At 35.6% G+C, this 25,000-nt stretch overlaps 1 protein-coding gene across 2 annotated transcripts in view; it reads right to left on the bottom strand.

Annotated features, from left to right (window-relative positions):
• The window catches only part of LOC137623811 (sulfotransferase 1C4-like), a 54,642-nt gene that overhangs the window by 13,049 nt on the left and 16,593 nt on the right, over positions 1-25,000 (bottom strand). For both annotated transcript variants that reach the window (XM_068354624.1, XM_068354625.1), the window contains one exon: positions 997-1,142. In XM_068354624.1, the coding sequence (XP_068210725.1) occupies positions 997-1,142 (146 nt within the window). The remainder of the gene's footprint in view (positions 1-996; positions 1,143-25,000) is intronic.

The raw sequence follows: 25,000 nt of genomic DNA on the forward strand, positions 1-25,000 counted from the left end.
ATCCTGTTGCACTATGGTGCAGCCTACTACGAACAACTCGACTCCATAGGAAATTGGATGGAAAATCACGTTTTCTATGCGTCCAGAAGTCTGGCAAATAAAAGCTCCAGTGTTTTCACCGTGTTTTGTCATTATTATTATTTTTATTTTATTTTTTTTTTAGGGGGGGAGGTTGGACGGCTTCTCTTATTTTACGCGTTTTTATTTTACCCGTTTTCTGTATTTCCCCCCAGAAAACCCGATTTCCCACCGTGGAATCATATTTTTGTAGTTATTAAGGGGTGCCGTGTATCTCTATATCTGATTATTTTCGGCAGAAATAAAGGTCAAATTAATTGAAAACACACCATTCATCAGCATCATCTCCTACGCGTATTGAGGCAAAGGGATTCCATTAGATTTCGCCAATCGTCTCTATCTCGAGATTCTAAATCAATACTTCTCCATTCATCCTTTACTGCTTCATTCTACATAGACCTCAACCATGTAGGCCTGGGACTTTCAACTCTTCTAGTGCTTTGTAGAGCCAAATTAAATGTTTGGTGAACTAATCTCTCTTGGGGAGTGCAAAGAACAGGGGCCAAACCATCTCTACTTACCCCTCAACATTATCTCATCCACATATGGCACTCGAATAATCTGTCTTATAGTTTCTTTTCTAACCTTGCCCTACCTTTCACTGACACTACTCAAGCTAGAAAAAAATCATTTCATACTGGATAGCAGATTATGCTTGAAACTGTAATTTGACCAGTTATTCTCAAACATTTATACTGACTTTTCGATTATCTACCATCTCATAATGTAAAAGGTAATCATTAAATTTCCTTGAGATAGAACAAACTGATGTTATCCGTTACAAACACTCAAATTAACAAAATTATCTTTCACAGATCAAATACTTTCCATTATTCTTGAATATCTGTATTGACTTTTCGAACAGCGGCCAAGACATTTCTAATAATAAGAATAGATCTAAGAAATTTCTGAACTTACTCTAAAAACGGGGATCTAACAAATATGAATTTTTTTCCAGCTGGGTTGTCAAGGTTTGGATTATTCCTCATTGTCCATACAATTTCTTGAGTCCATGTTGTGCCACATTTTGGATAGGTCATTACAAATACGTCAGTGCTCTTTGTCTGTAACACAAATTGGAATAAACATTAGGTTCTGGCTAAAGACTGAAAGACGTGGCGTTGGCTTCATCAACTCTGGTACACTTCACAGGATGCCTGGTAGACGTCTGGCAGCTGTGTTAGCTAAAACAGATTGTTGAGCTAGTAAACACAAGCTCAAGCCTTTTTGTTAATTTTATGAAGTTCTATTAAACAAATAATAATATATTTCTATACAGCACTTTGTAAAATTCATGAAAATGCTTTGATCACTGACATATGAATTTAGCGACTTTGATTTACAAGCAGTGTTGCCATCAGATTCTCTTTTAATAAGCACAGCATTACATGCTACAATGTATAGCTGTCACACGTCTCCTTGGCTTCCCTCGAAGTGTACCGTAATTAATAAAGCCAACTGTGCAAGGGAATCATATAAAATGAAATTGTAAGGCCTAATTGCAGTGAAGACTTTGAAGGGTCATAACAACATCAAAAAGGCTTGACCTAGTTAGGGTTCTTCAATATAATATTTTTCATGTTTTTTTCCTAACAGAGTTTATTTTTCCACCAGGAACAATTTTTCCATATTTCCTTAGTGTATATAAACATGTGTTACCTTACACAGAGCAAATAATGCAGTTTATTATAAATATTTATTTTATGTAGATAAAGAATGCTGTAGGACCAATAAATTTCCATTTACCTGTATTAAACTCTGTATAAAAATATATAGTTCATTATTACGTTAATGTTTTCTATATCATTTCCTATTTTTCTTTTGACTTACAGACCAGAGTAGTGGTATAATCAAACATTCTATTTTTATATAGAAGTTGGTACCTTCTTTAGATATTTAAACAAAGATATATTCTATTCTAATTTATACTTACTTATCATTCAATTTTATTTTTTGTTTATCTTTGTTTCTTCATTTTATTCAGTGGTTTATTGTCGGGAACATGCTCAGTATAGTGTATTTAGTACACCATCGTCCTTAAACACACTAATCACATGATAATAACACTTACGGAGCCCAATCGTTCAATCATGAATTACTTTTTGGGAGTTGTCATCATCATCATAATAATAATAATAATAATAATAATAATAATAATAATAATAATAATAATAATAATAATAATAATAATCACAACAACTATAATAATAATGATAATAATAATGATAATAACAATAATAATAAGAATGATAATAAGAGTAATAATAATAATAATGATAATATCAATAATTACAATAATAATAATAATAATAATAATAATAATAATAATAATAATAATAATAATAATAATAATAACTCGGTAAGCGCTACAAAAAAGACAAATAATCGGTAAAATAAGTTTTTTTTTACCATTTCAAAACAAAACTGTCAGTTCTTATTAGTGGCAGTCGTCGCCTATGCTATTTCAAGATAGTTTACAAATGCTTGTGAAAATGAAGGCCGAAGAAATAAACATGTGTGACCTGAAAAAGTGTGTTAGAGAGAGAGAGAGAGAGAGAGAGAGAGAGAGAGAGAGAGAGAGAGAGAGAGAGAGAGAGAGAGAGAGAGAGAGAGAGGGAGGGAGGGAGGGAGATTTTTTAATCAATTTAATCCGCCCATTTGCTATCAGACTATTGGGTACATGGTAACAATAACATTGTTTACATTTATATAGTTATGCCAAAAGAGTTCATAAGGAATACAAAATAGGATTTACACTGACATTTGAGTATATATTTGTTGTAACAATAATATTGTTTACATCTATACATTAAAAGATTATACAAAAAAGAATTAACATGGAATATCAAATAAAATTTAGTTTGCTTTCATAGATAGGTATTACCCATCTTTCGCTGATATCACAACATAGTCAATTTACTAAAAGGTGATGCTTATTAAGTATCCACCCAAGTGAGGTTGGCTAATGAAAATTATTATCTATTAATAATTATTCAAATATACTTGATACTGTGAGTAATTGCCGTAATAAGTCACTTAGAAGTGGACATTCCAGGCAATAGTGTTCCAGGGTGTTGATATTGGGTGAGTCACATATCCTAAAGGAGGAGAGGTGAGGAACTCCTTCTTGCTCAGTTACCTGCTGTATTGATACAATAGTAGCTTTATTGACATTACTACGACGATGGGTATGTGAGCAGGCAGCCTGACGCATCATTTTTCTGCAGCACAGGAGAGATAGAGTAGGAGCATCAGCCTCTGGAGGATCCAGTTGACATGCAGCCTTTAGGAGATGGTCAACCATGCAGTTAGCTAAAAGACCCACGTAAGAGGGAATCCACATAAAGTGCACCACCAGTGAGCTTAAGTTGGCCATGTCTAGTTGCCTAATTATTTGTGTACCCAGGTGTTGGTATGCTGGTTTGTGCGATGAGAGGGCTTGAAGTGCTGGTTGCAAATTATTGAAGATCAAGCTGTTGTTTATGGTCTATGTGATTAAAATAACTGCATCTAGAAGTCCATGTAGTTCACAATACATGGAGTTGGTGACTTTGGGAGGCAATGGCCTGAACAACCCTCTGGTGGGGGTTCCAAAGTACGGGAGAGCATATCCAGCACTGCTATTCTGCTGCAGGGAGCCGTCCGTGTAAAGGTGATGTGCTATACAGAGGGACAAGGATTGTCGGTCAATGGTCTCCAATGTACGTTGTTGTTGAAGTTGAAGCAGGTCAGTCTTGGAGACTGGAATGTAAGAGATTGTCAGCACAGGAGTCTGCCAGGATGAGAAGCCATGATCCACATCCTCAGCCACGATGTTGATGTCATGCCCACGAATGCTTGAACAGACTGTACTGACCAGTGTACTTCCCCCTGTATGTAGTTGTGGACGCGAGGCATCTAGATCCAGAGAAGTCCTGATAATGTATGCATAGAGAGGGGACAGGTGAGGATAATACAGGTATTTGATACTGAAGTAGGTGACATTGCACTATATTCTCTCAACAATTGGAGGGAGATGGATTTCATGGTGCATGTGTAATAATTAGAATAGTTAATATTACATGTTTAAAACACATGACGTAATATGTCATGTTGGGTGTAGGAGCTAGCCGTGGGACTTGCTGTAGTCATTCAATTCACAAACAGGACGTACAATGCAAACCTCGACAATGTAACATTCTTCTTAGACGTCAACACAGTGTCTCAGCGTGTGAAAGTTTGTGACGTCACCGGATGCAGGTGTCTTCCGAGTTTATGACGAATCTAATATAAACTATGCATACGATATCTGTGATATCGATAAGTTAGTCAGTTCATATCTATACTTCACCAGAATTGGTCATCTGACCAACCCAGCTTCCTCCAGTGATGGAGATGTTTAACTCTTGTTTTTATAGAATAAATACTTTAAAGCTAATAAGATGTATTCAGTTATCCATTTACATACATCTGAAACAACACATACTCAATGTGTGCTTATAACAGTAGCACACCAATAAATGGTGGCAGCGGTTAAACTCTAAGACAGCGGTTAAACTCTAAGACAGCGGTTAAACTCTAAGAATTAGAGAAAGATCTTCAAGACTTCAAAATAAAAGCTTTAAAACCAGAGGAAGATCTTCAAGACTTCAAAATAAAAGCTGTAAAACCAGAGAAAGATCTTCAAGAACTCAACATTATCTACATGAATCTACAATTTTGACTAAGTATTATAGTCCAACGAAACAGTTAACATTGACAAATGTTAGAATACAACCTGAATCTTCAATCAACATCCTAGGAAACCCAAGGACTGGCGTTCAACAATTGCAAAACATATCCAGGAAGCACTACATTCAACAAGAAACTCGAACGATACATTGCTAACAAAACATCAAGAGAGAGAGAGGACGTGTCGACATCACGCAGATCCATATATAAGCTAAGTACAGATTTTTTTAATTCATTCTAGTTTGGGCAGTGAAGTGTAGTTATCACGAGTCGTTAGTCGATTATTACTGGGGTGAGTGAATTGCTAATCTTTGTTAAAGGAAACTCCGAATTCTCATTTAGAATTTTTCTTTCTTTGTGCTAATTCCTTTTTCTTTCAGAAATTCTCGGGAAATGTTTTGGGATTAGTAACATTGTTTGGGGAATTTTATTATACATATGCGTTTACGCAGTGGGCATCTGTACTCATATAGATATTTTGATAGAATTGCAAGGGGTCAAAGAGATAGGAAAAAAAAAAATACAGCAGTCATGACTCCTCCTGTCAGCCCTTCCCCTGGACCTAGGGGTGTAGGCCAGACTAATCCTCCTCCAATTGTGACGCTTGTAAATGCCAGGTCAGCAATCCTTCCTTTTCAGGGTCGAGTCAACGGGTTCTTGCCACAAAATATGGAGTCATGGATTTCATCCGTCGATGCCCATTTAAATGCCAAACAAATCATAGACCCTTTTGTACAATTACAAGAAGCTAAAAGTTTTATAGATTTTTCTAAGGGGGATGCGAGTGCGTATTTAAGAGGTGTTTCATTTCAAGAAGCAGTTACTTGGGATGATTTCAAAGTTAGGTTACGCGCGATCTATGGGGGTGAGGAAGCCTTGGATGTAGTATTAACGTTACGAAATACACTTAATCAAGCCACTATGAATCGGCTTAATGTTATTGAGAGAGCAGCTCTCATAGCTGATAGGCTTAACGAATATCAGGACATTTTAGGTAATTCCACTTGGGTTACTAACGATAACATCTCCGTGAAAGATTTTTTACGATTAATGTATTTAACTTGCATGACACTTATGTTGCCTGAAGCTTTAGTGCGGTGTTTTGATAAGAAGTTAACGCCTGCAAGTACGGAATTGGATGTCTATAAACAGATAAAGAAACACATGTCCAAGTGTCCAGATCTCGATCTCGTGTTAACTCAAGTTTTTGCAAAGAATGAAACAAAACCACAAACAGTGAACGTAGTAAGCAGTCCAGTAGCGGGAATGACGTGTTATAACTGCAAACGTCAAGGTCACATAAGCGCACACTGCAGAATGAAATTTTGCTCAATTCACAACACTGCAACGCATTCATATAGTCAATATTACTCGCGTAAGACACAACAATATCCCAGAAATACACAGTCAATTCCACAGTCAGTTCCATATGGAAATAAAAAGAAAAATCCTCATTTTAACAATAAGAAGAAACAACCAAATGTCAATGCAGTTCAGAGTCCAAAACAAACAAACACTTCTTCAAATATCGCTGAGCCTGGGCCGTCAAACCAGACCTCGCAAGGTCAGACTAATTTTCAGAATGTGCAGAGCAAAGCAAATACCACATAGTTAACTCTAGAGGGGAAGAGAGTGATGTTGGGTCAAGGTCATTCATGTCAACATCAATAGTATTGAATAATCCATTTAATGTTTTATCAGATCATTGTGAGACAATAGATTTTCCTATGAAACACACGGCCGAATTAAGTAAAACAGTGCATGCTCCCGTAGATTTGCAACGAATTCATACAATAATAAGCCAAAATGAGTTACGGCCAACCTTATATGCTGTAAATTTAGAACACAAATCCTTTACGTTATTTTTTGACTCTGGTAGTCCACGTAATATCATGGATTTGAAGACACATCATTTGTTGTTTTCGAACTTTCCGATTGAAAAAGCAGGAATTAGACTTTCAGGTATAGGAAATTATGAATTAAACGTCGTAGGCATAACTCATGTTCAGTTCAGAGTCGGTAATCGCACGTTTGCCGATACATTTGTTGTTGTAAAAAACATTAATATGTATCCAGCTGTAATTATGGGATACCCATTTATGGGAAATCAAAACATTATCTTAGCTCCTGCCAAGCACGGCGTGTATATCAAAGGGAAATTCTATAAGTCTTCTAATACCTTAAAATCAGTTTTGGATAAAAAGGAGACGACAAATGTAACCGTAACGTACGTTGACGAACCAATAACTTGTCTCACTAATAAAGAAATAATATACGCGACCCAGCAGAATTCTCGTTCACCCGTAATATCATCTTGCACGCAATCTATCGAACCAAACATACCTTCGAATTTAATAGTGCAAATAAAGAAAACACTACCGGGATCTGAAATATTAATCCTTTCCGATACTTTTAAAACTAACGGATTGTCTGTCAAACAAGCTATTTATACAGTAGGCTCACATCAGCAATGTAATATCGAAGTCTGTAATCATTTAAATAACACTTTAGTCATTCACAAAAATCAACATATCTTGGATGTAGAAGTTTATAAACATCGTATTCTTACCGTTGCTGAAATCAATCACTCTCAATCAGTTGCGGATGAATCCCTTTTGCGATCTATTAAAAATAAAATCAATAAGGACATTCAAGACGAAGAAATTCAGCAGAAAATTTTTGAACTTTTAACTAAATATCATGATGTTTTTTCCACTACGGATGGATCCTTAGGAAAAACAGATGTGATCGAGCATCAAATAAGGTTAAAGGACAAGCAGAAAATTATATATGTACCCTCGTACAGACTCCCTATGAAATTCCAGAATGAAATAAATGATGAAGTAGGTAAAATGCTAGAAGAAGGAGTCATTAGGAAATCAAACAGGCCTTATAATTTTCCTTTAATAGTTGTACCGAAAAAAAATCAAACATGGCGTATCTGCGTCGACTTTCATCATCTAAACGAGGAAACGATCCCTGATCGATTCCCAGTGCCATGTACTGACGATATTTTGTCTTTGATAGGTCAGAATAAATATTTTACAAGTTTGGACTTACTTAAAGGCTTTCACCAGATATCATTAGAAGAAGATAGTATCCCATACACAGCCTTCAGCACAGCCAGGGGACATTATGAATTTTTACGGATGCCTTTTGGTTTACGTTGTGCTCCTATAACATTTACAAGAATGATTAACATAGTGTTTGGAGACTTGTTAGGGGATATATTGCATGCCTATATGGATGATCTTGTAATCTTTTCCAACACCTTAGAAGAACATCTACGTAAGTTGGAACTAGTACTACAGAGATTAAGACAACATAACTTAAGGGTAAAGATTAGTAAGTGTGAATTTTTCAAAACAGAATTGATATATTTGGGTTTCATGGTGTCAAGCCAAGGTCTTAAAGTAGTCCATGATAAGGTGTCGGCTATACGTAATTTTCCCATACCTACTAATGTCAAAGGAATACAGCAATTTCTGGGTTGTAGTGGATATTACAGGCGTTTTATACGCAACTATTCAATAATAGCCGCTCCTTTAACTGATCTTACGAAGAAGGGCGTAGATTTCATATGGGATGAGCAACATCAACAGGCGTTTAATACTTTGAAAGATGAACTGTGTAGTTCTCCTATCTTAAAATTTCCTGACTTCGGTAAGGAATTCTTCATTGCAACAGACGCCTCAGACTTAGGAGTAGGAGGGGTATTGCTTCAGCAATATGATAAACAATTTTTCCCGATAGCTTTCTATTCTCGAAAATTGAGAACTTCCGAAAGTAAGTATGCAGTAATAGACAAGGAAGGGCTAGCTATTGTTAATTCGCTAGTGCATTTTAAGTTCATAATTTACTGTTATCCCGTTAAGGTTCTTACTGACCATAAACCACTAACAGAGTTCTTTAAAGGCTTCAACCAAAGCCCTAAACGAACTCGGTGGCATTTGATCATTCAAGATTTTGGCGCAAGAATCGGGTATTTACCTGGGAAAGCAAATATCATTGCGGATGCATTATCACGCAACCCCGTGTCATCTTGTACGGAGCCTTTAGCTGGATTAATAGATATATCAACATCCATGCCTATTGTAAAAACAATATCTGAACAAGAAGATTTAGGCTGAAGAGCTGAATTGTTACAGACTGAGCAAAGAAAAGATCAGAAATTAGAAACAATTATAAATGCTTTGAAAGGCAATCATAAAGAAAAGGAATATATCAAGTATAAGCAGCAGAATTATATAATTAAAGATAATATTCTGTGTAGGACTGTGACAAGGAAAACCCGCAATACACCACATGTAACTAACGACCAGGTAGTAGTACCAATCTCACTTATTTCCACTGTCCTGAATTGGTTGCATTCAAATCCATTACATGGACACCCTGGGTTCTCATTAATGTCACAGAAAGCCAAATCATTGTTTTATTGGCATACAATGCTTACAGATATAAAAAGACACATAGCTAATTGTCGCACATGTCAGGAAAACAAAGGGCATACGAAAACACCAGTCACCCTAGGAGCTTATCCTGTGCCCAATCAACCCTTTGAAAGAATACATTTAGATTTGTTAACAGGATTTTACGAGTCAGACAGAGGAAATAAGCACCTCTTAGTAATTATAGATGCTTTAACTCGATATACAGAACTAATAGCACTTAAAACTAAAACTGCGATTGAATGCGCTAGGAAGTTTTACGAGTGTTACATTTGTAAACATGGAATTCCACACATGATAATCTCAGACTCGGGTGGTGAATTTAATAATCACTTTCTTACCTCATTGTGTGAATTCCTCAACATAAAGAAAATAAATACCATGATATATCACCCAGAGTCGAATGGGCTAGTGGAAAGAGCAAATAGGAAGATATTGAATATATTGAGGGTAACACTAGGGGGATCAGACCCCAACTGGGATATTGCAATACCGGCGGCACTGAGTACTCTGAATCATTCATATCATATATCAGTTAAAATGTCACCGCATGAAGCATTGTATGGTACCCCAGTTAGAACATCTTTCCATGTATTAACGCCTACAACTAATCTATCAAATCCTTTAAAAGAATGTATAAATGCAAGTATAAGTCGATATGATATCCTTCGAAAGAATTTAGAAGAATCACAAATCATAATGAAAAGGAATCATGATAAAATAGCGAAACCAACTAAAACATATACCGTGGGTGATAACATATATATTCAAATCAATGTACGAAAAGGGCTCAATTATAAACTAACACCTAAGTTTGAAGGCCCATTTAACATTTTGGAAACATTAATGGCCAATAGGTTTAGAGTTCAAAACGTATCCCAACCCACGGATGAGAGAATAGTACCATTGGCTCACATAAGAAATTAAAAAAAAGAGGGGAAAAGAAGTGAGGGAAAATTTTATTTTATCTTATGTGATTAAAAGTTTTCTTTTTAATACAGGAGTAATTACATATATTTTTTCTTGTTACAGGTTTCCAAGATGAATTTTTTGTTGTTGGGAGTGATATTGTTCGCTCAGACATTTTTCTCGTATGGGATGAGCTCTAAAACTAAAAATATATATTTTAAATATGGCAATATAGTTGAAAGACAAGAAGACATTTTTATTACATCAACCAACGTAATTGTCGAAGTGCATATGCAAGCAATTTTTCTTCAAGAGAATGATGTCACTAGCTTAAGAACCGCCATTTCAAGGTTTTCTGCATCATTGGATGAGTTGCATAGAAGACATTTTCATTTGACTACAGAGAGTTTGCTTGGATCAACATTAAAAGTTGCAGAGATGCTATCTGATGACTTGAAAAATAAGACTGACGAGACAGGATCTTTGGCTTATGACCTTTTGATGTGGACTGTAGGACACGAACATAAAGAAAGACGGAATCCGTTTATTTATGCTGCATTAAGCATCTTTGGGTCTGTTGCAAGTTTAGATTTAGGAATTTCCAATCGTCTTAAAATTAGTAATCAAAATAAGAAAATTGAGTTCTTGACTCATAAAGATGAATTGATTATGTCAGAACTAAGGAATCAATCAATAAAATTATGGATTTATTAAATGAACATTCAAATAATATCGTTCAAATTATGGAAGTACAGGATTTGTTGGCAACATTAACATATTATGATTCAAAGATAGATCACATACATAACAGAATTGCACATTTCATTGAGAAATCCAAGGATTATGTAGAAGCTATCACGTTAGCAACTAAAGGTGTATTGTCGCCCCATTTGTTGCCTATAAGTTACTTAAAGTTAATTCTGGAGAACGGAAGGGATAAACTAGGCTATGTTCCTTTGTTAGACGAACATAGGTTAGAATTTTATTACAGCCTAATTACAGTAAACATAGATAATAACAAGATTAGGATTACAATTCCCTTTGATTCTTCTGATGCCTGGCAATCTTACAGGATATCACCATTTCCGACTTTCATGACGAATCACTCAAATCCAGTAATATCCAGTTTGACAGGACACGTATTGATTTCCCCAGACAAGGAAACATATACGGTCATTAAAGACTTAAATCAATTAACTCACTGTTCAGACGCAATGGATAGAAAAATATGTACAGCTGACTCATTTGAATTCCATAAAAACTTAATGGATTCATGCGAGTTAGGTATAGTGCTAGACGGTGCTCTCTCCCATACAAGTGAAAATTGTCTGGATAAGCTTTATCCCTTTGACAATAATGAGTTCAATTGCAGACTGAACAATGGCTCGTGGATACGATACGACAAGGACGGCTTCAATGTATCATGCCCTGACGGATCCACGTCCTTCAGCCACATCTTTGTCGCAGCAGATGGTTGTGTCGGGACTTCCCCGAATTCCATGGTGACTGGTCTACGGACAATCATCAGAGAACGAGAATACTTCGCGAACTTCACGTGGACCTCTACAATGCCAGCACTCCCTCTCCCGTACAACGGACATGTGGTAAAGCGGTTGATGAAACTAACCGAAATGGACCACCTGTCACCGACTTATAAGGAAATTCTTCACCCCATACTACTAGCAGGACTGGTTATCACGGTGATGATATTTATCGCCGTGAACATCCTTGTTTGGCGTAGGTTACGGCAGAGCAGGCAGCTACAAAGGAACGATTCGCCTAGTCCTGACAATACTCCATACATGATTCAATTCAAAGCCGTTTGAGTGGCCACCTCATTCGCTAAAGGAGTAAATTGTCGGGAAGTGTTTGTATGAAAAGCTGTTATTACGCTAGTAATATGTAATTAAAGAAATTTTCTACATTTGCATTGTTAAAAATACATTTAAAACAACATTTAAAAAGAGAAAAAAAATATATAACAGAATCTATGGGCATCTAATAAAATATATCAGCCCTATATATAAATATATATATATATATATGTACGAAACCGTGGTACGTGTACGTACCATGAATTCGTGTTTGTGCACTAAAAAATTGAGTATTATGTTTCTGACAAGGGTAACAATTATTCTTTATCAAGTTACCGAATCAAATGTAAGTCAGAAGTTTTTTTTTTTTGGTACCATATAATCATTTGCTAGCAATGTACCATATATATGATCTTTGTTTTATCATGCATTTTTCTTTTTGCTTTGCTAATATCTTTTTCATATGCATTATTGTTATTATTTTTCAATGTGTCTATTTGGACATTCATCCTCGGTTGATTATGGTTAAAGTTAAACAAAGAATAATACATATGTCCAGTCACACCTAGTAACCATGTTTTGGCTTGTTGTTAAATTTTTGTGAAAAAATTGAGATAGCTGGCCGAGCTTATGTAATAATTAGAATAGTTAATATTACATGTTTAAAACACATGACGTAATATGTCATGTTGGGTGTAGGAGCTAGCCGTGGGACTTGCTGTAGTCATTCAATTCATAAACAGGACGTACAATGCAAACCTCGACAATGTAACATTCTTCTTAGACGTCAACACATTGTCTCAGCGTGTGAAAGTTTGTGACGTCACCGGATGCAGGTGTCTTCCGAGTTTATGACGAATCTAATATAAACTAAGCATACGATATCTGTGATATCGATAAGTTAGTCAGTTCATATCTATACTTCACCAGAATTGGTCATCTGACCAACCCAGCTTCCTCCAGTGATGGAGATGTTTAACTCTGTTGTTTTTATAGAATAAATACTTTAAAGCTAATAAGATGTATTCAGTTATCCATTTACATACATCTGAAACAACACATACTCAATGTGTGCTTATAACAGTAGCACACCAATACATGTTTACTTTAGTGGACACTGGACAACCTAAATTGAGTCTCTTTGCTTGGTTCTGGAATTTATTGAGTAGCTGTAGAGTAGATCAGGAGAGTTGACATACTGCAAGGGAAGGATATTATACTACTGAGTGGATGAGGGCAATGTATAAGGCTCTGGGAACTGGGATAGATACTCCTGCTGAATGATTATTATGCCATTTGAGAGTAGTCAGTCATCATTGTAACTGGCCCAGCAGATCTTGAGCAATGGGATGTACTCTCTGTTATGCTGGAATGGAGGGTATTATTCGCACTGGTGCTCCCAAGTAAATATGCTGTTGCACAAAGGTACAACATTGTTTCCTTGTGGTAAATTCTGGCACATTTCTTGCTAGACTAGGGAGAAGATTTTACTTTTTCCTGGGGAGATGGTAAGACCTGAGGAGGATGCTGATCCGTAGAAGGAGAGGAAGTGTTCCAAGTGATCTGGAGACTTTGAGTGTATGCATCTATTATCTGCATAATAAGTGATGGTTGTGTTATCAGTGTCAGGAAGTAAGGAAAAATGGTGAGGAAGGAAAATATTAAACAAGAATGGACTAAGTACTCCCCCTTGGATAGTAACAAGTTCAAGTTCCTCTGCAATGCTCAATGCTCCCTTTAAACAGCACACAAGAGATTCTATTTTATACATAATCCTGTATCTACCTCAAAAGGTTTACTTTTTTCCAAAATCAATAAGCTGGTCTAAAATAATGTCTCTATTTGCCACGTCAAACACAATTTTCAAATCAATGAAGGCTACAATACTGGTTGGGAAGGAACGAATGCAGAGCTCCCTGAAACAACGATGTGTTCCTCATTGGAGTAGGAAGCCGTATATTTTGGAAAAGCTTATCTTGCTGCTGGAACATAAGACATGAGATGAGTATACATTCAAACACTTTGCAGAAACAGGATGGGGGGGGATAGATCTGAATTTGTCAGTGCCGGACTTGGGAATGGGTACAATTATACTATGAGTACTGTAGAGGCAGAGGAAAGGGTTGCCAGGTACTTTTATGAATATGCAGAAGACTGCAGAGGTGATGCCATTATCACCAAGAGCTGTCTTCCTACTCCTTGCTAATGCATGCCGTAGCTCTTCCTTAGTTATGGGTACATGGTCCATCAGTGCTCAGTAAGACAGAACTGAGACGAAGGACTTGGTGTTTTCTTGTGAGGAGAGTCTTGTATGTGAGCGGGATGTTGATGGTTCATGACTGCGTTGAACACTCATTAATAAGGCCTTGTGAGTACTGAGTGGGGCAGTGGTGGAGGACACTTAAGGGTTTCTTCTTCACAATTCTGTTGATGAGGTGCCACATGCAACAGATGATTGTTTTATGGTTGACACTGTAGATTATTTTTGTGCCAGGAATCTTTCTGTACACAATATTGTAAAGAACTAGATCATCTCTTGATAATTGATACTGATGCAGAGTCTCAGAACTTGGTCGTCTTATGAAGGAAAGGCCGTCATCCATCGCCCTCTTCTCTGCCTGAGAAATTTGATTATCCAGTGTCATAGCACCAGCAAGAGGTCTAATAGGAGGCTTTCTGATGTATTGTGTGTGGAAAGCATGTGTGGCGCTAGCAAGTAAGGAGTAAAGTATCTCAGGGCAGTGGATGTCAAATGTAGGAAGAAGGTTAGTTATATATGAGATGAATGTAGGCTAATACTTAGGCAGGATTGTAATGTAAGTGCAATTGTGTATTAGAGTAGGTGTAATGGGAAGGGAATAATGGATGCTGAGACCACTGTGATCAGAGAAGAGCATAGAAAACGTTGAACAATCGACTTGGGAAGAGGTACTATCACTGGCATGCGTAGATCCACCAGTGTCCCAGCGGGTCAGTTTATTTCGACAAATGCATCCCAGGAGTAGGTTCCAGTTGCAGTTCACAATGCCAGCAAGATCTCCCAAATCTGGATGACGGGCATTATAATGTCTTATATAAACCATACTATGGATTCTTTTTTTTTTGGGGGGGGGGCCGACTGGGAACTTAGCTGTATTTATTCTACCAGGAGGTTCATATACCTTGCACAGCTGTATGGTGCCTATGCCAACAGTAATCTCAAATAGTTGAAATGTTGTATTTTCATCCTCAGAGTTTTGAAGAAGTCTAAGCTGCATTAGGGTGCATATATAGGTGATGAGGCTATGTCTTACTAAATGGGCGTATGACACATAACTTATGAGTGAGGGAGCTCAGCATTATCTACAAAAGCTTACTGAATTACAATAACATCTGGGTGGTGACTATGAACAATTCCCTTAAGTGCAGAGCTTCGCCCAGTTTGTAATGGCACAGGCACTTGGTTATTGAACATTTCGCTTGGAAGGATGGTGACTAGACGAGGAGGCAGTGATGACATTTGAAGCACCATGGCTTTTCGTCCGGAAATTTGCATAGTTCACAAGACGGTAGACATGGGAGGAAGGATAAATTAACATAAGGATGGCCGGATCTGGGTGGCTCAGAGTAATAACAATATGATTAACGGAATTCACACCCTGTAGGAAGCAAAGCACAGTGTACAATCCCGACAGTTCCTTAGCTAATGAAGGGTTTACATCCACAGAATATCGAGTGATGAGATATGTAGGGAGTCTATGAGGCCTGTTTACAGCAGTTTGAACATCTAACACAAGTGACAGAATCTCACCACCCTTGACCATATTTATGATATCTAGGCGATGCCTCGATATGTATACTGTACAAATCGAGAAGTGACCTCAAACATTCCAACTTCAGCCAATTCCCGATCGAGGCTGAACATCTTGGTAACCTCCGATAGCCAGCAAGGCTTCACATTAACCCCTGGATTCTCATTAAATAGGAGCTTTAAGTACAGTATTCAGCACAGGGAGCAAAGGCAGGGGGTATAGGCTTTGTAGCCATGGTAGGTATAGTCACAACTTAACTTCCATCAAAGCTGACCATTGAGGGGCGGCCTTTCTCAAAATGCTTAGCGGAGGATTCCTCTTCTTCCGATCGCTTTCCTTTACGAGTCCTGTAACAAACACACCTGAAGTTAGGTTGGATCAAACACCCAGGGGTAGATTTGAATTGAAGACCTTGGGGTTATAAGAAAAAGGTTGACTTCTTATAAGTAGCCTACAACCGTTTACTTATTTCCATTCCACATTCTATTCATTTCTTTCTATATATGTGTCAATTACATATATTTTATATTCCTTTTATTAATATATGAAATAAAAATTGCTGCATAGATATTATCATTATACATTACGTAGCATCTTTTAAAGTTGTTCATAGTTTATATATGACATATCTGTTATGACGTTGTTACTTTTTTTAGAATGATTTACTGTTAATTTGTTCTCTTCAGTTATTTATTTCCTTATTTCCTTTCCTCACTGGGCTATTTTTCCCTATTGGAGCCCCTGGGCTTATAGCATTTTGCTTTTCCAATTAGGGTTGTAGCTTGGATAGTAATAATAATAATAATAATAATAAGACACTTCTTATCTTTGGAAGGAAAATGAAAACAGTTGTTTATTTATTTATCGATTTTTCATCAATACATTAATAAATGTTTGGTAAAAAACATTAGCCTAATGGTGTTGAAAAATAACACAGTTATTTTTTGTTTTCTGTTTCTTTTTATAATATGGTTATTTGGTAAGTTTTTTGAATAACTATTTTTATTTTAACATGCTTTTTTAGTATTTAAATAACTTTTGTTTACATAAAATGATGACAATTCCTTAATAACCTGTTAAAAATTAAGATGGGTTGGGTCGTTGAAGAGATTTGCTGCTCGTTATACATTTCTTACAGAAAGGAGAAGTGGACGGCTTTTAATGAAAATGAATGTTGTTCTTAGCCATCTTCACCAGTGACAACATTAGCTTTACTTACCTCTTTATCGTCATGGTGAAAAAATAAGTGATCTGCACCATGGATCTGCATCTTACGTTGCCTTCTGCTTGGAAGCCTTTTCAAGAACCAGCTCACCAATTGTGATTTGTTACATTTGCAAACATCATACACGGACAGTATGGGTTGTGAGGTACATCTTCATTTTTAAAGGCCATTTAAATTTCATGATTTATAATCCATAGTTCATTTAATAATGAAAGTCCCTTGCTTTGCTTTATAGCCCCCACAAATAAATATACCCTTGGATAATATTTATATCATTTACAATTTCTATTGGATTGCCATGTTATAATTTCCCAGTCATAGTTAAGAGATTCATTTTATCTTCAGTTACTTTGTGCTGGTTAGATGATTTAAGTGTTGTATCATAATTTGGTATTTTCTCATTTGCCAATTTTATGTTAAACAGTCATTTATTTACATTCGTTGTTTTTACTACTTTGGTGGTTATTCGTTTGGCCTTACTGTAAATTTGGCTCGTTGTATACAAGTAATATACTTAATACGCAAAGTGGACCATTGCCTTTGGGTAATTATTATTTTGATAGTGTTAAGTGGAATCCATTATTAATAAAATTCATATATTTGAATGGCATTCTTGTGTTTAAATTATTTATTAGTGATTTCGATAGTTTAAATTACCATTTTTAGTGTAACTGATATTTGGTATTATATACTTATCTAAGGGTTCTTGAGAATGGTCATTGGAAGTTGGAGATGCTTGACCATCCCTTTGACCTCCATTTAAGGCGATCATCTTCGACAGCAGCAACAACAGCATTGGTTTTAATTTGAGCAGAAATACATGAAACTATTTTATTATATCTTATTCAATTTCTTGGTTGTTGTTTGGTTGAAGTTTTTAAAGTTCATAATTTTGTGAAGGTTTCGTTAAAATAAGAAAATTGCTCTTTGCATTAATTTTCCAATTAAGCAGTAAATTTTTCGAGAAATGGCGAACTCCGAGATGGCAAATCGTAATCTATGTCGTCGTCGTTAGAGGAGTCGATATCAATGGCAAATGAGCCAAAAAATTTATCTATGGCAATTTTCTCCTTTGTATCTCTATGTTGCAGTCTCCGCATGTCTAACAGCTTTGTCTATTCTTCTTTTGTTACTATATCCAGTGAATCCTGCAGTAGTACCTTCAAGTCTCTCATAATAAAAATATTTTTTTTGCTATACAATTTTTTACTAGGCTTCCTTGTTTAGTCTGCAAATAGTTTTTCCGACACGTTTGTTGCTTTACTTGCTCTTTGAATAGCCTTCGTATCAATAGTTACAGAATCTCTTTGCTGTACCTTTAGGCTTACGTTTAACGTAGGCTACGCATGTTCCCGTTAGCGGCCGGTTTGACTTGTGAATAGGTACGTCACTTTACGGTCGAACGTTGGAGCAAACCCGTCAAACCTAACAGAGTTAAGCATACAATATATGCTGTTTTTAATTGTTATAGTAGTAGAGAGAAATCCAATTTCCTTTTAAATAAATATCTGGTCTCAATCCACAAGTTGTAATGATTATTGTAAACTCTTTTAGCTGAACAATTTTCACTCGTACATTTCTTCAGTGTTTAAATATAACTAAGACACAATATTCCAAAACTCCACGCTAAACCAGTGGCTCTCAAACTGGGGTCCGGGAGGGACCGCAAAGGCGTCTCAGGGGGACCGTGAAGGAGCCACCAAATCATCCTCACACGTAGGCTATAATTAGGATCACTCTCACCTTCCGGTTTGGCATTTAATATATGCCAACAAATGTTCTTTTGCTTCTGGTGGTAAAAAAAAAAAAAAAAAAAAAAAAAAAAAAAAAAAACTTTATTCTCTAGCACAATATACTGTATATCTCACTAGTTTTTTATGAGAGAATAAAACAGTAAAAGAAAAAAATATGGAAGTTATATGAATGTAAAATATACTTGGGCATGTTTTACAATTCAAGGATAGGCGCAGCTATCAAGCAGTACATATTATTGAGTGGGACAGATAAAAAAAAAATAAAAGAATAAAAATAAAGTTTAATGGTAAGTACACACAAACGCACGTCATTTTGCCTGTGTCCGACTGTTTAAATGAGAGAGAGAGATGGGGTAAATAAAAACAATCAAAAACAATTATTTTACATTACATTTCTTGCAATCCTTTTGTAAGTAAAAGGGAATAATCTATAAATTTAGAAAATCAATAATAATACCAGAGATGTAGTTAAATTACAGTACAAAAGTGATTGATGGTATCGTGCATGGTACGGAGAGACCAAATCATTGTAGGCCTACTTGTTTTATTTATAATAATATAGATTTTATATCGTACATTTGGTAGCGTTGGACATTGTACACTACTGACTAGCTGTCGGCCGAGTGCGTTTTAGGCAACATGACCCAGACAGGTACTGCGCCTTTCAGTATGCACGTCAAAGCAACCAAATTGCTTCCCTAACTCCCCTCCCTCTCTTTATTAAAAATTAATCATATAATACTACTGTACTTGTGTGTGTGCATGTGTGTGCGTGTCAAGGACAATTACTAGCATATAATAGAAAATAAAATATAAATAAACTATAATAAAGATCTGGAATGGCATGTCTGTACAGTGTACAGTGACTCCTTAAGAGTCAGTGTGTTGACGCATGTTGCGAGGTGAAGTGGTTTGTTCTGAACTGTGCCCGCTATTATCACTACCAGTGATGGTAGCCTACCACTGTAGACTACCACCACTGGTAGTCCTATACACGGTTAAGAATTATTATTTACTATTCCATTGTTACAATTTTATTATTCCCCTTTAGATTTAAAACGGCTCAAAAAAAGATGAGATATGATGATTCATATTTGAAATTAGCTTTTACTGTATTAACTTGTAAAGGGGAAGAGAAACCACAGTGTGTTTTGTGCTCTGAGGTGTTGGCATCTACTTCTCTAAAGCCCAGCAAGTTAAAGAGACACTTGGAAACGAAGCATCCGAGTTCAATAAACAAAGATGTCGACTTCTTCAGGCGCAAAGCCGAACAATTGCTCAAAATTAATGCAGACACTAACACGTTTGTTTTCACAGAACAATAAGTCTGGTTTAATGGCCTCCTGTGAGGCTTCAATGAAAATAGCTGTTGCTAAAATACCCCACAACATCGGAGAACAACTAATATTACCTTGCTGCAAAGATATCATACCGAATATATTTGGAAGTTCTGAACTTGATAAGCTGAAGCATGTCTCCCTGTCAAATGATACTGTAAGGAGGCGTATAGCGGAGATGTCTGATAACATACTGTCGCGGGTGATCTTCAAGATTCAGAATTCTATTTTCAACTTTTTTGCAATCCAGCTTTATGAAAAAAAACGGATATTTCCAACTTAGCCCAACTTTGCGTCAGCGTACGATACGTACATGACAAGCACCTGGAAGACGAATTTTTGTTTTGTGAAACTCTCAGCTCCAGAACAACTGCAAAGGATATATTTAACAAAGTGGACAGTTTTTTTGAGAGACAAGGTATCAAATGGGAACATGATGGAGTGTGTACTGACGGAGCTCCATTAATGCTTGGTTGTCGTAACTGTCGTTCTGGTTTTCAAACTTTGGTTAAGCAAAAATTGCCAGATATTATTGGTACACATTGCACTATTCACCGCCAAGCGTTAGTAATGAAAACCATGCCTGATGAGTTGAGCAATGTTCTCGATGAGGTGGTTAAAGCAGTTAACTTCATTAAAGCTAATGCACTTAACTCTCGTTTGTTTTCTGCATTGTGTAAAGAGAGTGATTCCGAATTTGAAACACTCTTATTGCATTCACACATAAGGTGGCTTTCCAAAAGGAAAGTATTGAAGACAGTTTTCGTACTACGTGAAGAAATTCAACAATTTTTTGTAGACACTAAGTCAGACATCACGCAAAATTCTCTGATGTCCGTTTTCTTATATGTCTGACATTTTTGGTAGACATATTTGAATCCATGAATTCCCTCAATTTATCACTGCAAGGAAAAGAGATCACAGTGCTCCATTGCCATGAAAAAATGACTGCTTTCAAAATGAAGCTCGAACAATGGCTTTTGAAGATAGAGAAGAATAATTTTGCTTCATTTCCACAATCAAATACATATATTGATGAGAATGAGCTTAATGTCAAAGACGATATCATAGAGTTGATGAAACAACATGTATCACTTCTTATTGAAAAAATAACTTATTATTTTCCTAACCTACAAAACTTTGAAAAATACTATCAGTTTATCAACAACCCCTTTGTACTCTCTATTAATAATCTGCCTTCAGAGGATTATTCAATACAAGAACAATTTATTGAATTGATCAATGATGCAGGTGCAAAACATATTTTCCGTGAAATGTGCAGTAGTGATATTTGGATTGCAATGGCAAATTCCTATCCCAGTGTTGCAAAGATGGCACTAAAAGTGTTGATTCCATTTGCAACCACCTATGAGTGTGAGTCAGCATTTTCCACACTACTTGCCATCAAATCAAAATCCCGAAACAGATTAGAAGCAACACATGATCTGGGTAAAACAAAGCCAAATATAGAAGAATTGGTTCAGGCAAAGCAAATGCACCCATCTCATTGAACGTACATTTGGTAAATAAGGTTGCATTTTCTGATTATATATGTTTTGGCCGAAAAAACGTTTTTTTGTTTAATATAATTTGCATTTTCTTATTAATTAAGTGGTTGTCAAATAAAAAAAAAAATGTTTCAGTAGGAAAGAGTTTCCATTTTTTTTATACGTAATGGTTTCCAATAAAAATACCTTTGTTTTAGTACCTTAATTTTACCCTTTTCTGAATATGTAGTTGTTTGATAAAATGTGTTGTTTCAGTAACCGTATGGCATATTTTGTAATGTTAATTGTTATTAATTTAAAAAAAAGTCCGGCGAGTAATCTAAAACTTATAAAGAGACCTCCATGCAAAAAATCTTACAATAGTTTGAGAACCACTGTGCTAAACGAAAAAATTAACGAAGAAGAAAACTCTCTCTCTCTCTCTCTCTCTCTCTCTCTCTCTCTCTCTCTCTCTCTCTCTCTCTCTCTCTCTCTCTCTCTCACAGAAGTAAAATTAATCTAAGAGAAAAGGAACCGATATATAATCTATCTTTACTAGCAAAGACCTTATGCTTTCTGATTATCTGTCAAAGAATTTATTCTCCTCGCAACTGAGTGTCAAGTTGGACCCACTTAAAGTGTGGGTCCTGGGTGGAGGTAAAGGGTTGATCCAAAGTATAATCTGTCTTTACTGTTAACAACTTCAAGGTTTTCTAATTATTAAGGTTTTCTGATAATTTTATCGAAGAATTATAGAATTCCGTAGGAGGTTTTGATGACCGCTACCTCTTTTAGAGACATGCTAATCCATTCATCACTAACCAAGTTAAAAGAATCATCAGCCACGAAGGACAAGAAAGCCAATCTGTACGAAATGATACCATTTAATTACATAGGAGACGACAACTCCTGACCAAAGGCCAGTGTTTAGCCCCACCTTGGTTTTAATTTGAACGAACTCCTGTGCATTGACAATTTTCGGAAATATACTTAAGATATACATTTCATTAGTTTTTATTTTCTGCATCATGTATTAACTTCTTTTACTTATTTGTATGTTTTTTTTAATATGGTATTTTTAAAATTTTGTGTAATAACTTTGGAATGATTAATTTCGTGTGGTATTATAATTAGTTTCCATATGCATTCACTTTAACTCCTTTATATAATAATAAATACAGTAGCACAGACAACAAAGAACCCCAGTCGTTATAGGAAAATACATGATATAGTGACAAAAGTTGGGCCTACAACATAGAAAAATAGATGCTCGGTCACTGAACTAGCCAACTGAATTATCTTCCTGCCCTTTAAATACCAACTGGTCCGAAGTTTCCAATATTTTCCGCTAGGATGTCGATCAGAAATGTTGCCGACGCATAGCAAGCCGTCAAACCCATCAAATCTATACACTCGCTCATGGACGGGCTGGGGCCCCGACCGTAATTTGCATCCGATCGGATACAGACAGTATGTTCGGCACCCAAAAAAACGTGGCGCCACACGCCAAGCATACCAACACACCCAGGTTTACTTTGCAAGCACCAAACTTTGACGTGTTTGGTTGCCAATTGCCAATAAATCCTCTACGGGAGTAAACGAGCAAGACACGGGAATGTGTAATCCCAGCATCAGTATGCATCCCAGGAAAAGCCGATGATATGTCCACAGCTTTTTGAGTTTGCCAAAATTATTCTGAAAAAAGACCCTAGTCCGACGGCCATATAACTCTTGCGAGAATAGAATAATAAAAGGATTTTTGGACCTTTCTGGAGATTATCTCATGCTGATGCACTGTTACAATTTTAATCAGGCGTACTTGTTTTCACGTTAATTTATGGACATTTGAAAAGGATTGTTTATGTAGGCAGATATATACATAGGTTACAAAACTTTAATTATCGTCAGCTATTTAATTCATCATCGATTCATAATTTCGACCTTCGTCCTTTTTCTCTATTCAGTTGATAAAATTTTGTTCTGGTTTATCATTCGAATTAACTAAACTCTGGAATACCATAGTTTAGATGCAATAAGCCCAAGGGTTCAGACAGGAAAAAGTAGTTCCGTGAGGAAAGGAAATAATTAAATAAAAAAAAATATATATAAAAATTAAAGAACAAATACAATAAAATTTTAACATTAAAATAGATACACTGTGCTTATTTACATGGACAAAATCATCAAAGAAGAAGAGAGCAAATGATTACATTAATTCAATCAATAACAAAATGAAGGGCATAAAGGATATAAAGTGTTAGATGCAATATAATTTTAAAAGTATCTCTAAAACATGATGTTTGATTCTGTACAGATCACCTCTTGTTAGGTCGGATCCTAAAAGGTCTGAACTTATTAAGAGCTAGAGTCGGATTAAAAGGTTTGTTAATCCTTCACCTAGATTATTCCTCAAAAGTTTTCTACTATCTCCTCCCACCGCCACCTGTAAAGGATTAGTACCCTCCTTAATCTTTTGACTTTGGGAAAAGAGAGTGGTGTATTATAATATAACAATGACAAAAGCAAAAATGGTTTCAATACAGTAATCGGTGAAAACATTGAAAAAATAATTAAACTTGCGCATTTAATTGCAAGGAGGCAAAACGATCATCCAAGAGCATTACAAGAGTGTTTGTCAATCATGTGTTTATATGTATATAAGAAATTATAGCATTTGTAACCAAACACAAACACAATGTTTAGGCATGAACTGATAAAGATTTGACATTATAATGCAAAACTTTTACATACATTTTGACAATCAAAAATTATAAGACACAAGGTTAGGCTAAATGATCAATATATATATATATATATATATATATATATATATATATATATATATATATATATATATATATATATATATATATATATATATATATATGTGTGTGTGTGTGTGTGTGTGTGTGTGTGTGTGTGTATATATATATATATATATATATATATATATATATATATATATATATATATATATATATATATATATATATATATATATATATATATATATTTATATATACATATATATTTATATATATATATATATATATATATATATATATATATATTTATATATATATATACATATATATATATATATATATATATATATATATATATATATATATATATATATATATATCTTAAATGTGCACTCTTTGGTGTAGATGCAACTGTTACTCCTTTACTTAAACGAGATGGCTCTGTCACTCACTGTCCATAAGGAAAGGACCCGTTCTGGCAGATGTGTTTGACATTAAGCAGAGATAAAAAGAAACTAGAACTTCCTCATACTTCTTTTCCTATGACTAAACTAACTAGTTTAGCTTTTCGATCTCATGAAATTAAAGCTCTCTTGGTGAACCTTGATATTTAAGGAGCTGTAGACCCAAATTGTATTTTTCCTTAGTTCTATATAAAGACTGCAGCTTTCTTAGCTCCAAA

Source organism: Palaemon carinicauda, chromosome 30 (assembly GCF_036898095.1).
Source record: "Palaemon carinicauda isolate YSFRI2023 chromosome 30, ASM3689809v2, whole genome shotgun sequence".
Taxonomy (NCBI): domain Eukaryota; kingdom Metazoa; phylum Arthropoda; class Malacostraca; order Decapoda; family Palaemonidae; genus Palaemon; species Palaemon carinicauda.